The sequence below is a fragment of the Oncorhynchus mykiss genome, chromosome 30 (genome assembly GCF_013265735.2).
Source record: "Oncorhynchus mykiss isolate Arlee chromosome 30, USDA_OmykA_1.1, whole genome shotgun sequence".
Lineage (NCBI taxonomy): Eukaryota > Metazoa > Chordata > Actinopteri > Salmoniformes > Salmonidae > Oncorhynchus > Oncorhynchus mykiss.
Window position 1 is genome coordinate 21,666,888 of NC_050570.1, and position 15,255 is coordinate 21,682,142.

Below are 15,255 nucleotides of genomic sequence, written 5' to 3' on the forward strand. Positions count from 1 at the left end.
ATCTAAAATAAACCCTTTCAGATGTGGGATTGAATATTGCTTCTACTTTTAAAATGTAGCTAATTTGTGCAAACATATACATTATTGAGCAACTACCAAAAATCTACCTTATATAATGTAGTGACTGGTTGGGTATAACAATCAATATAGTGTTAATACACTAATGAAATAAACCGGTGGGAAAACCTATAATAATTAAATAATAATTGTTGATAAATTGGCCCTGTATTAAGGTAGGATTTTTATTTATTTTTAACATTTAATTTAAACAATTTAAGAACATTGTAAACATTTTATTTCTGTACCAATCCTCTCGCTACTGTTCATGTCTTTATTGTGAATTAAAATATTTACCCACGGCATATACAAAGTTGAGGCAGTGTTTATGGTGATTAGAATTCCTAAAGAGCTAGTGTGTTTTCATGCTCTGAGAGTAAAATGAGAAGCTACAATGAAAAAGGTACAAAATAAAAGGCAATATAAATACGCAAAAAATGTCCAAATAAAAACTAAGAAAATTGCTCCAACCTATAGCCTCAGGCTGAATGACAAAAATGACTTTCCTTCACATCAACTCAAGAGATACAATTCCTGTTTACATAAAATTCATAGATAAGTTATAAGATATGTATCCTATAGTACATTTGGCACTAGTACTTGCCATTGGTCCAGCAATCGGCAAATGTCACTGTTCCTAGATAAAAACTGGTTGTATACATTTCCACAACCCGTTGGGAGAGAAGCAATGGTGTTATAAAAAAATATTTAAATTGTGCTCTCCCTCAAGATTACTAAGTCCACAGTTTTCTGGAAATTCTTCAGAAGAGACACAGCAGTTTCATGTTCCATGTGTAAAAAACTATGTCCATTGGCCTGCAATGCAAAAATTAAGCAGAGGGTGAACAGAGTGACGTGAGTGAGAAGTGGCAGGGCGGGGCAGGGCGGCACGGAGAGGACTGGGAACAGCCCTAGCTCAGAGGAGATAAACAAACAACACTGTCAAGGAAAAGAGGAGAGACAAAGCAGAGAGATGCACACAGGAAGAGGAGGAGGTCATGCTGTAAAGGAGAGAAGGAGGAGAGAAGTGGATCTTTAGAGGTATGTCCTTCAGCTAACACTTGCATCTGTGGAGAGAGAAGAGAGGTTTCTGCTTCTGCAGGCTACGGGTGGGCAAGGGGCGAGGGCTTCTACTAGCACACATTTAAAGCCACAGAGATACAAGAGACATGCCAATAACTGTAGGGACTTTTCCAATCCCATTCAATTGTATTGGCACAGAGAGCCTGGCTTGTTCATGTAGGCTTCACTGTCAGGTGTTTGACTAGCCTCGACAGTAGCTTCACATGGACCAGGAATCTGACAATCTACAAAGGGTACAGTTCCCTCTCTGCACTATGGTAAACACTTACTTTGACAGCGTCAATCCTATGTACATATGTGTGATGGTGAGTTCCCTTTAAAATAACAGCCGTCTACCTAAGCTAAATACAACACCACATCATAGTGTGTAATTCATGTCTTATCGCATGGGGTGGCAGAGCTCTTATGCTCTTCCTAAAAGGTTGACTCCTGAAATATTTAGAAAAAGAGACTCAGGGATCTGATGATACTGAAGTAGAAGGGAAGACTCAAAAGAAGAAAATAGTTGAGAAAAAATGGCTGCAGGGCTTTCAAGGTTATCAAAAAAGTTGAGGTAAGGTGACGTATCCACAAAGCATCTCAGGAAATATGCTAGGAATCCTATTAAAAATTGGTTTAAGACAACAAAAAACCCAGCTCAGAGTAGGTTTTAAGATGGATGTTAAGACGCTGCTCTGACAAACACAGGAGTCATTTAATCAATTTACAAGTTTCACTCAGCTGGTAATCATGAGAGTTTGAGGTGCCGCAAAGGAAATATAGTGATGACGCACATTGATATTGTTTGATTGGGAATAACCAATCGCGATGAAGCATCGCCAGCTGTGAACTATATCACACTTCTGATAATGTTGAATGTGACTGTAGGCTACACGAAATGTTGAAATGGTAAAATGTTTGAAATCATTTTCACCCGACACGATAACTTTGCCTATTCTTAATTATTGCCTACTATGTTGGCCTGCATAACCTTTTTTTAACCAATTATGATAATTGTTCAAAGTTAAATTTCTATAATATTACCGTTATATCAACACACTCGTCACTCCCGTTAAACAACTCTATATCGCTTTGGCACAGTAGGCATCAAGTCAGGTTGTATCATTTTCATCAAACACAATCAAAGCTAACATAGGCCCTAGTTGCCTTCAATTGCCCAAACGATAGGCATGGTCAATTTAGGAATCTTTTTACCAATGTGATATTGTGCTCCAAAGGGATAACTTGAAATAACTTTATGTATGTTAATTAAATAATTGAAAGAAAAATATTGTGTTTATTTATTAGTCTAGTGGTTAATACTGTAAGTGTTTGAATATCATGGGAAATTGCCCTTGTGTGAAATCATTGTGAAAAGCACAAGGGGGAATTGTTGCATGTAGTCTAGGTCTAGATTACTAATGGATTGATCAGATACAGTGCCTTGCGAAAGTATTCGGCCCCCTTGAACTTTGCGACCTTTTGCCACATTTCAGGCTTCAAACATAAAGACATAAAACTGTATTTTTTTGTGAAGAATCAACAACAAGTGGGACACAATCATGAAGTGGAACGACATTTATTGGATATTTCAAACTTTTTTAACAAATCAAAAACTGAAAAATTGGGCGTGCAAAATTATTCAGCCCCCTTAAGTTAATACTTTGTAGCGCCACCTTTTGCTGTGATTACAGCTGTAAGTCGCTTGGGGTATGTCTCTATCAGTTTTGCACATCGAGAGACTGAAATTTTTTCCCATTCCTCCTTGCAAAACAGCTCGAGCTCAGTGAGGTTGGATGGAGAGCATTTGTGAACAGCAGTTTTCAGTTCTTTCCACAGATTCTCGATTGGATTCAGGTCTGGACTTTGACTTGGCCATTCTAACACCTGGATATGTTTATTTTTGAACCATTCCATTGTAGATTTTGCTTTATGTTTTGGATCATTGTCTTGTTGGAAGACAAATCTCCGTCCCAGTCTCAGGTCTTTTGCAGACTCCATCAATATACGACTGATTGTTGTCCTATGGACAGAGTCTCCCACCTCAGCTGTAGATCTCTGCAGTCCATCCAGAGTGATCATGGGCCTCCTGGCTGCATCTCTGATCATTCTTCTCCTTGTATGAGCTGAAAGTTTAGAGGGACGGCCAGGTCTTGGTAGATTTGCAGTGGTCTGATACTCCTTCCATTTCAATATTATCGCTTGCACAGTGCTCCTTGGGATGTTTAATGCTTGGGAAATCCAAATCAGGCTTTAAACTTCTTCACAACAGTATCTCAGACCTGCCAGGTGTGTTCCTTGTTCTTCATGATGCTCTCTGCGCTTTTAACGGACCTCTGAGACTATCACAGTGCAGGTGCATTTATACGGAGACTTGATTACACACAGGTGGATTGTATTTATCATCATTAGTCATTTAGGTCAACATTGGATCATTCAGAGATCCTCACTGAACTTCTGGAGAGAGTTTGCTGCACTGAAAGTAAAGGGGCTGAATAATTTTGCACGCCCAATATTTCAGTTTTTGATTTGTTAAAAAAGTTTGAAATATCCAATAAATGTCGTTCCACTTCATGATTGTGTCCCACTTGTTGTTGATTCTTCACAAAAAAATACAGTTTTATATCTTTATGTTTGAAGCCTGAAATGTGGCAAAAGGTCGCAAAGTTCAAGGGGGCCGAATACTTTCGCAAGGCACTGTATGTTTTGATATTTCTTCTTTTAACCACTCCAAAGCAATTACATGTGGCGCAGGAACATTTAGCATTTTTGTCATTTAGCAGAAGCTCTTATCCAGAGCGACATGCAGTGCATTCATCTGAAGAAAGCTAGGTGGGACAACCACATATCACAGTCATAGTGAGTACATTTTTCCTCAATAAAGTAGCCATTAGCAAAGTCAGAGCTAGTAACTACTGACTCGCTGCCGTGCTACACTTTTCTATTATCAAGACATCTGCTGGTTAGTCTTCACTTGTTAGGACAGCTCATGAGGTCTCCTAAATATCTGGCGACTAGGTGGGACTCTTATGAAAGAGGCTTCATGCATAGCTTTTATTTTTACTCATAAGAGTAGGAGTAAAATGTCTCTATTCTCAGCACAACCAATTTTCTACTATTAGACGCTTTGTAGATACGGGCCAGGTTGTACTTTGACCTTCACTAGTATTTCAGAAACAAACCAATTCATCCAGCACATTACATTGCTGGTTACTACTTCGTTTTCAGGCATCTAAAACATCACATTAGGAATCTTATCATATCAGTAAAGTTACTTGTATGTGATCCACTTAGATTAAATCTGTTTCCATTGGCCTTTATTAGGAAACAATAACCACTCTTCCTTTTGTCTGACTTAGGGACAAGTAAAGCATGTTGGAGGTTTGACAGGTTTGACCATGCTCACTTGGCTAGACACACGTACATCCAGCACAAAATGCCACATGCAAAGCCTCTACAGGCAATGTGGAGGAGGGAGGATGCGCTCACAGACTCAGAGGACAACGATGATCGATGCGGTGATGAAGAACACGGTTACCTTCAGTATTTTGTCCCCAGGCTGTAGCAGGTTGGAGGCCGGTCCATCAGGCTGTACCCTAGTAACAAAGATACCCTATAAGTCAAAAGTGATATGAGATTAGGAACCACATGGTGAAGATGGTTTAGAATCTGTGCCTTTCAAACTGGTTGTTTGTTGCTTTTGTTTGTATTTTCCTCAAACTCAAGATCTGTGCGTGATTTTGATTGACATGCTATTGCAAACATAAACTTGATAGGTTTAACTAGTCTGTAAAAAGCAGACAACTATCATAAGGATTTTTCACAATCTAAAAAAAAAAATGGAAGTCTATGTGTGCTGTTGGTTAAATTCTAGGACTAGGTGTACTTACATGGCATTTACATCTACCTTTAATGAAAACATTTTAACAGTACTAAAATAGTTACTTTAAAAAAAAATCTATATTTCCAAAAATATGGACACTGGGGGGGGATGTTTTTTCCATTGCATGTTTCCAAAAAATGGCTAGTCAAGGCAGAGATTATAAGTATACCAATCTTTGCATGCGTTTAAACTATATAATACTATATGAAGAGCCTCAATCAACGCAGTTAAACCTCACTTGAACCCGAATTACGTTACTATCATCTAATGACTCAGGTATTATTACAGCAGGGACTCCTTGAGGCATCACGGGAAAGCAGGCTCTCAGAAGATATCCTCAGCAATCAGCATGCACCACCTTTCAGTGGGGTGTTAAGATGGGAGATGATATGCACACAAAATATACAACACATTCAATGGCTATAACAATTTTTACAACATTGAATTTGAGTTCAATTCCTATGGCTTACAAGACCTTCCCCATACAAATCTAATGTCAATGAGAAAAAACTAGGCTTTGATATTTTAAAACGAATAATAAGAGAAAATGTTGCCAGTGGCAACAACATAACTGATTTCGGAAAATTCTAAATGGAAATCTATAAACATTTTTCTCACTGGTTCTTTTCTTTGCTGTTACATGGCAACAATACATTATTGAACTATTTGACATTCGCCAACCTTATGACTGACTACATTACAAATCATTGCTGCAAAAGTGTTGCCTTTTCTTGATTCTTGCTCATCATTGGCGTATAACAAAACGGTTCAAAGTTAACCAAGTCAACTGCAGCACCCCATACAGCAATGCAGCAGCACCTGTTACCATGGAAACTCTGAAGTGAAACAGACAGTGATGTGCAGTGGTTATTGAAACACCTTAAGGAATAAGAGAAAAATGGAACATGTTCCTATGGCACAGACTGCACAGAATCAGATGCACACAGAGAACATTTAGTTGCTTTAATCTTACCATGTCAGAAGGCTTGAAAGGGTTCCCTTGGCCACTGATTCCCCCTGAGATGCTGAACCCTAAACCTGGATTCTTCTCTATCCGCACACAGAACTGCCAAAAGACACAAAAACAACATCATGCCAAAAATAGACATTTGGTATTGTATAACTGTGCAATTACATGGTGCAACATCTCTCCTCTCTATATACCGCTAGCCATAATATAGGCCTCTCAGAGATCTGTTGGTGACAGATTGAGAGAAAGGGAGAGAGCGGGAGAAAGAGTGAAAAGATGATTGAAATGGAGGGGGTGATCGAGAGAAACACAGACAGACAAAAACAGAGAAAGAAAGAGAAACACCGAGACAATCAAAGAGACATATAGAGACAGAGAGAGAGAGAGAGAGAGAGAGAGAGAGAGAGAAACACTGAGACAATCAAAGAGACAGATAGAGAGAGAAAGAGAGAGAAAGAGTAATGGCCAACCTGCTCCTGGAAGTCGTCCATGCTCTTCTGGCCTTTGGTCTGGATGAGGCAGCGTGCACTCTGGGGACGGGTGGTGGTGGCCATGGGCAGGGGAGACTGGTACTGTTGGATGGATATCTTGTTGATGGCACCCTCATACTGCTGGTCCCGCACTGAGCGGTGTGGGGGTGTGGCCGATGTGGATGTCACGATCATGGTCTGTGATTGGTGGGGGTGGTGGTGGTGGCCGCCTGCCTGTGGGTAATTCAACCCGTTAGGCAAAGAGTCAGGAAGCTGCAAAGATGCAAACGTCACGTCTTACAAAATGGCAGATAACATACAGATGAGGTGCAGCATGCTTCTTCAAACCTGAATTACCACATAGAAACGTTCCTTCAAAATAAATGTTATTTGTCACATGCCCTGAACACAACTGGTGTAGACTTTACCGTGAAATGCTTGCTTACGGGCCCTTCCCAATAGTGCAGTTTAAAAGTAATAATTAAAATAAAATAGTAACACAAGAGGAATAAAATAAAATACACAAGAAAGGAGCTATATACAGGGAGTACCAGATCAATATGCAGAGTTACGAGGTATTTGAGGTAGATATGTACATGATTTCAAACCGATTTAAAAACTAACAAGGCCACTTCAGTGTCGTCTACATGATATATACTGAACAAAAAATATAAACGCAACATGCAACAATTTCAAAGATTTTACTGAATTTTACAGTTCATATGACGAAATCAGTCAATTGCCATCAATAAAATGCAATTGTGTTTGTTGTCCATAGCTTACACCTGCCCATACCATAACCCCACTGCCACCATGGATCACTCTGTTCACAACGTTGACATTATAAAACCAACGTCTGATGTTGTGAGACCGGTTGGATGTACTGCCAAATTCTCTAAAAGGAAGTTGGAGGCGGCTTATGGTGGAGAAATTAACATTCAATTCTCTGGCAACAGATCTGGTGAACATTCCTGCAGTCAGCATGCCAACTGCACACTACCTCAAAACTTGAACATCTGTGGCAGTGTGTTGTTTTAGAGGGCCTTTTATTGTCCCCAGCACAAGGGGCACCTGTGTAATGGTCATGATGTTTCATCACCTTCTTGATATGCCACACCTGTCAGGTAGATGGATTATCTTGGTAAAGGAGAAATGCTCACCAACAGGGATGTAAACACATTTGTGCACACAATTTGAGAGAAATAAGCTTTTTGTGAATATGTAACACTTATGGGATCTTTTATTTCAGCTGATGAAACATGTGACCAACACTTTACATGTTGCATTTATATTTTTGTTCAATGTAAGTAATAAAACAGGACACACAACCCACAGTTTTCTCTGTGCATTAATAATTCAGAGGAAGCCCCTGGTCTACCCTTATCATTATTCTTGCACTGATGGTTAGAATGTGACCACAATGAAATGACTAAGACACTGACAAACAGAGGTTGCCATGGAGACCAGGCAAGAATGGAGCACTGCTGGAATGAATTATGGCGCTTAGGCATTCCACAAGAGGAATAAAATAAAATGCACAAGAATGAACCTACACAGTACCAGATCAATGTGAAGAGGTACGAGGTATTTGAGGTAGAAATCTACATGAAGGCCATAGATTTTAAAGCAGATTGAAGTCCCTGGTCTAACTTTTCATTATTCTTACACTGATGGTTAGAATGTGACCACAGTGAAGTGACTAAGACACTGACAAACAGAGGTTGCCATGGAGACCAAACAAGAATAGAGCGCTGCTGGAATGAATCATGGAGCTTAGAAATGACTCCTGACATTTAAAAACATTGACATACTGTAGCAATCACTTAAGTGATAATGACCGAGAAGCCGGTGTTTGGAGGATATATTGGCACGGGGATTGTGCCAATATATCCTCCAAACACCGGCTTCGTTCTTTCTACATATTGTATGTTCAAGTTGAGGGAGCGTGCAATTGGCATGCTGACTGCAGGAATGTTCACCAGAGCTAATGTTAATTAATGTTAATTTCTCTACCATAAGCCTTTTTAGAGAATTTGCATGACCAACATATTCAAATAATGATTGACATATTTTCATTAAAAACGTTCTTTTGATGAATTTATTCATACTATTTCATCCTTCCACAAGATATAGTCCCGACATAAATCTAGGGTTGCTACCTAAGCCGGCTGGTCGTTCATTCTATCGGTTCGGTTGCTAGAGGCGTGACCCAGTCTTTCAGTCTTTTTGTCCTGTATCTATGGCCGCAATGTTCGACTGGAATGCTACCTGGCAACTTTCTTATCTCTTGCTTGCCAACTACGACTAACTTACAGTCACGTCAAAAGTGCAGCCAGAATATCAGCAAAGTAGCTGCATTTGCATTTGTTTAAGCAGTTTTCTAGTGACATTTATTTGGATACATCCATAACAATGAGCTATTGACTCTTGATTTTGCCTGGCATACAAAAAGTACTCACTCATAAGGACACTGTTGTTTCAGAGGAGCTAGCCAACAACACAGCTAACACAATCACTTCAAACTGAAACTGGAAAAACTACAAACTAGCTGCACTTCGGTTTTTTATACCTTTAAAAAAAGAAATGTCTTTGTATATATATCAAGAAAAATGATGCCAGCTGAATAATATGATTTCGACTGACTGAGAAATGCTGCCTAGCTGTTTGTCTCATCCCGACACGTTTATTTATATGGGTAAGCTGGAGATCGAATTTCAAAACTGAAACAATGTTGTAAAATGTCAGAAAGACAGACAACAAGGTTTATACAAATCTCCGCTGTTGAAAGCGAAATGTTAGTGTAAAAGAAATGTGAGATAATGTCTAGATGTTTTTATAGTGGAGATCAAGTTTATAAATTGCCTGGCTGGGCTGATGAGACAGTGGATTGTGCAGTCCGATGGAACAGAGTAAATAAGAATTTTAACGTCATAGATTTAGGCGGTGGTGACTTGTGGAATGGACACTGGCTGGAATGCGGTTTTAACCAATCAGCATTCAGGATTAGACACACCCGTTGTATAAAAGTAAATAAATGAGCCCATTTAAAAATAAATAAAAAAAAGGTGGAGGAACCTTAAGAAGTACAAAAGGGACAAGACCGGGAATCATGACGCATATGGTTTTACAAGTGCCTTCAGAATGTAATCACACACAGACTTTTTCAACATTTTGTTGTGTAACAAAGTGGGATTTAAAAGGATTTAATTTACATTTTTTGACAAGGTTCTACACAAAATTGTTGCCAATTAATGGAAAATAAAACACTAATATATCTTGATTCCATAAGTATTCAACCCCCTAAGTCAATAAATATTGTCTTATTTCACTGCAGAGCCCCCAGCCCTGCTCAATATGCCTTAGATAGCCCTGGAGTCCCACCCCCCACACATGCGGTGACCTCACCTGGCTTAACTGGTGCCTCTAGAGACAAAACCCCACTCATCGTCACTCATTGCCTAGGTTTAGCTCCACTGTATTCACATCCTACCATACCCTTGTCTGTACATTATGCCTTGGATCTATTCTTCCACGCCCAGAAATCTGTTCCTTTTATTGTCTGTTCCGAACGCACTAAACAACCAGTTCTTATAGCCTTTAACCGCACCCTGATCCTACTCCTCCGCTCCTCTGGTGGTGTAGAGGTTAATCCAGGCCATGCAGCCCGGCAACACCGGCAACGCGCTAGCGTCCCACCTGGCTAACATCCAGTGAGATTGCAGAACAACAAATTCAAATACAACATTTTTAAAATTCAGAAAAGATACAACTATTTTACATAGGTTTAAAGATTAACTTCTTGTGAATCCAACCACGGTGTCAGATTTCAAAAATGCTTTACGGCAAAAGCATACTTTACGATTATTTGAGAACATAGCCCAGCAGACAAATCATTACAAACAGTAACCAACCAAGTAGAAGAGTTACACAAGTCAGAAATATAGATAAAATTAATCACTTACCTTTGATGATCTTTATAGGGTTGCACTCAGAAGACATTCATTTATTCAATAAACGTTCCTTTTGTTCATAAAGTCTCTCTTTATATCCAAAAACCTCAGTTTTGTTTGCATGTTTTCTTCAGTAATCCACAGGCTCAAACGCAGTCACAACAGGCAGGCAAAAAATTCAAATTGTATCCGTAAAGTTCATAGAAACGTGTCAAATTAATATTCAATCCTCAGGTTGTTTTTAGCCTAAATAGTCGATAACATTTCAACCGGACAATAACGTTGTCAATATAAAAGGTAAACAAGAAAGGCACTCTCTCGGTATTCTCAGAATACAAGCCTGAAACAATTTCTAAAGACTGTTGACATCTAGTGGAAGGCATAGGAACTGCAATTTGAGTCCTAAGTCAATGGATACTGTAATGGCATTGAATAGAAAACTACAACAACAACACAAAATATAATATCTACAATATCCAGACCCCTTCTACAGCCGGTACGGGGCATGGAACCCCGCAGATCCCCTATGACTGGAATACCGACATAATCTCCCCGAGGACTCCAACAGGCCCCTCAGGCGCAACGCCCGCTGAAGGCCCATTCTGCTAACCAGCTAGGCCTGCTAGCTACCTAGAGCTACTTGGAACCTTACTAATTCCACGACTGGTCTATCGACATCACCGCACGAAGAGGCAAAAACAGACTTACCCCCATCGCGACGTCCCCCAAAGGCTAACTTTCTAGCCCCTGCTATCTGCTTGCTTGCTAACCTGTTCTGCTAACTGCTAGCTTGCCTGCCCGGTCTGCTAACTGCTAGCCCCTGCTAACTGCTTGCTTGATAACCCGGCCTGCTAACTGCTAGCTTGCCCCGGTCTACTAGCTGTTAGCATCGGCCTGCTAACTGTCTGAATCGCCGTGTCCCCAGCCAGCCCAACCACTCACTGGTCCCACATGTTCACTTGGCTATGCATGCCTCTCTCTAATATCAATATGCCTCGTCCATTACTGTCCTGGTTAGTGATTGTCTTATTTCACTGTAGAGCCTCTAGCCCTGCTCAATATGCCTTAACCAATCATGTTGTTCCACCTCCTACATATGCGATGACATCACCTGGTTTAAACATTTCTAGAGACTATATCTCTCTCATCATTACTCAATGCCTAGGTTCACCTCCAATGTACTCACATCCTACCTTACCTTTGTCTGTACACTAAGCCTTGAATCTATGCTATCGTGCCCAGAAACCTGCTCCATTTACTTTCTGTTCCGAACGTGCTAGACGGACAGTTCGTATAGCCTTTCGCCGTACCCTTATCCTACTTCTCCTCTGTTCCTCTGGTGATGTGGAGGTTAATCCATGTCCTGCAGTGCCTACCTCCACTCCCACCCACCAGGTGCTCTCATTTGCTGACTTCTGTAACTGTAAAAGCCTTGGTTTCATGCATGTTAACATTAGAAGCCTACTCCCTAAGTTTGTTTTACTCACTGCTTTAGCACACTCTGCCAACCCAGATGTCTGAGCCGTGTCTGAATCCTGGCTTAGGAAAACCACCAAAAACCCTGCCATCTCCATCACTAACTGTAATGTTTTCAGCCAAGATAGAACTGCCAAAGGGGGCGGTGTTGCAATCTACTGCAAAGATAGAAATACAGAACTCTGCAGGCTATCTAAGTCTGTACCCAAACAATTTGAGCTTCTACTTCTAAAAATGCACCTTTCCAGAAACAAGTCTCTCACTGTTGCCGCTTGCTATAGACCTCCCTCTGCCCCCAGCTGTGCTCTCGATGCCATACGTGAATTGATTGCCCCCCATCTATCTTCTGAGCTCGTGCTAATAGGTGACCTAAACTGGGACATGCTTAACACCCCGGCCATCCTACAATCTAAGCTTGATGCCCTCAATCTCAAACAAATTATCAATGAACCCACCAGGTATAACCCCAAATCAGTAAACACGGGCACACTCATAGATGTCATCCTAACTAACTCACCCTCCTAATACACCTCTGCTGTTTTCAATCAAGATCTCAGCGATCACTGCCTCATTGCCCGCACCAGTAATGGGTCTGCGACCAAACGACCACCCCTCATCAATGTCAAACGCTCCCTGAAACACTTCTGCGAGCAGGCCTTTCTATCGACCTGGCCGGGGTATCCTGGAATGACATTGACCTCATCCCGTTAGTAGATGATGCCTGGCTATTCTTTCAAAGTGCCTTCCTCAACATCTTAAATAAGCATGCCCCTCTCAAAAAATGTAGAACTAGGAATAGATATAGTCCTTGGCTCACTCCAGACCTGTCTGTCCTTGACCAGCACAAAAACATCCTGTGGCGTTCTGCATTAGCATCGAATAGCCCCCGTGATATGCAACTTTTCAGGGAAGTTAGGAACAAATATACACAGGCAGTTAGAAAAGCTAAGGCAAGCTTTTTCAAACAGAAATGTGCATCCTGTAGTACTAACTCAAAATAGTTCTGGGACACTGTAAAGTCCATGGAGAATAAGAGCACCTCCTCCCAGCTGCCCACTGCTCTGAGGCTAGGAAACACTGTCACCCTCGATAAATCCACTATAATTGAGAATTTCAATAAGCATTTCTCTACCGCTGGCCATGCTTTCCACATGGCTATACTCCTACCTCGGTCAACTGCCCGGCACCCTCCACAGCAACCCGCCAACGCCCCCACCATTTCTCCTTTACCCAAATCCAGATAGCTGATGTTCTGAAAGAGCCGCAAAATCTGGACCCCTACAAATCAGCCGGGCTAGACAATCTGGACCCTCTCTTTCTAAAATGATCTGCCGAAATTGTTGCAACCCCTATTACTAGCCTGTTCAACCTGTCTTTCGTATCATCTGAGATTCCCAAAGATTGGAAAGCTGCCGCGGTCATCCCCCTCTTCAAAGGCGGTGACACTCTAGACCCAAACCTATCCTACCCTGTCTTTCTAAGGTCTTCGAAAGCCAAGTTAATAACCTCTTGGAACTACCCATCCCGGATCCGGGAGAATTGTCATCAACTGACACTAATTAGCATAATGCAACGGACAAAAAATCTTACTAGAAAATATTAATATTCATGAATTCACAAGTGAAATATAGTGAAACACAGCTTAGCCTTTTGTTAATCACCCTGTCATCTCAGATTTTGAAATTATGCTTTACAGCCAAAGCAAGACAAACATTTGTATAAGTGTATCGATAGCCTAGCATAGCATTATGTCCAGCTAGCAGCAGGCAACTTGGTCACGAAAATCAGAAAAGCAATCAAATTAAATCGTTTACCTTTGATGAGCTTCGGATGTTTTCACTCACGAGACTCCCAGTTAGACAGCAAATGTTCATTTAGTTCCATAAAGATTATTTTTATAGCCAAAATACCTCCGTTTGTTCTTCACGTTTGGTTGAGAAATCCACCGGAAACTGCGGTCACAACAACGCCGAAAATTTGGCCAAATTAAATCCATAATATCGACAGAAACATGGCAAACGTTTTTTTATAATCAATCCTCAAGGTGTTTTTCAAATATCTATTTGATAATATATCAACCGGGACAGTTGGCTTCTTAGTAGGAGCGAGAGAAACAATGGCCGCATGTCTATTACGCACAAATCACTCTGAGAGCCACCAGCTGACCACTGACGCAATGTTGTCGCTCACGCTCATTTTTCAAAAAAAAAAAAGCCTGAAACTATGTCTTGTGACACTAGACACATTAGGGAAGCCATAGAAAAAGGAATCTGGTTGATATCCCTTTCACTGCTCAATAGGGATGCAGAGGTTTCTAAATAAGATTCACTTCCTGATTGGATTTTTCTCAGGATTTCGCCTGCAATATCAGTTATGTTATACTCATAGACAATATTTTTTACAGTTTTGGAAACTTTAGAGTGTTTTCTATCCTAAGCTGTCAATTATATGCATATTCTATTATCTGGTCCTGAAAAATAGCCCATTTACTTTGGGAACATTATTTTTCCAAAAATTTCAAGAGGAACCTGTTGGGGCTAGGGGGGCACAAGGAGTTCCCTGAAGGGAACATGCCCTCCCATTCAGCTGATAAAAATATTCTTTAGAAATATTTAACTTTCACACATTAACAAGTCCAATACAGCAAATGAAAGATAAACATCTTGTTAATCTCCCCATCGTGTCCGATTTTAAAAATGTTTTACAGTGAAAACACAACATATATTTATGTTAGACGACCACCAAATTCAAAAACACACAGAGCGATATTTCACAGTCGCAAAAGCATAAATATAGATAAAATGTATCACTAACCTTTGATTATCTCCATCAGATGACACTCATAGCACATCATGTTATACATGTATTGTGTGTTTTGTTCGATAATGTGCATATATATATATATATATACAAATCTCAGTTTACATTAGCGCGTTACGTGCAGAAATCTTTTGATTACAAAACATCCGGCGATTTTGCAGAAATACTCACAATAAACATTGATAAAAGATGCAAGTGTTATTCACAGAATTAAAGATAAATGTATCCTCTATGCAACCGCTGTGCCAGATTTTTTTTAAACTACAGAAAAATAATAATTTGAGAACGGCGCTCAGAACCCAAAGAAATAGCCGCCATTTTGGCGTCAACAGAAGCTACAAAAAACACTAAATATTCACTTACCTTTGAATATCTTCATCAGAAGGCAGTTCCAGGAATCTCAGTTCGGCAACAAATGACTGATTTGTTCCATAAAGTTCCAAAAAGCCATAATTTAGCCACTTGTTGTTAGCTTGTTCAGCCCAGCATTCAGTCCTCAAAAAGCACAAGCAATTCCTTCAAACAAAAACTCAAAAAGTTCTGTTACAGGTCGTAGAAACAAGTCAA

At 40.3% G+C, this 15,255-nt stretch overlaps 1 protein-coding gene across 5 annotated transcripts in view; it reads right to left on the bottom strand.

The window, feature by feature from the left end:
* Positions 1-311: 311 nt before the first annotated feature.
* LOC110521548 (leucine-rich repeat-containing protein 7) overlaps positions 312-15,255 on the bottom strand; it is a 133,619-nt gene continuing 118,675 nt past the window's right edge. For 4 of the 5 annotated variants that reach the window (XM_036968959.1, XM_021599153.2, XM_021599155.2 and 1 more), the window contains 4 exons: positions 6,443-6,715; positions 5,976-6,068; positions 4,658-4,732; positions 312-873 (listed from right to left, as the gene is read on the bottom strand). In XM_036968959.1, coding sequence (XP_036824854.1) covers positions 766-873; positions 4,658-4,732; positions 5,976-6,068; positions 6,443-6,715 — 549 coding nt within the window. In that variant the 3' untranslated portion in view covers positions 312-765. The remainder of the gene's footprint in view (positions 874-4,657; positions 4,733-5,975; positions 6,069-6,442; positions 6,716-15,255) is intronic. The other variant, XM_021599156.2, reaches the window with a different exon arrangement.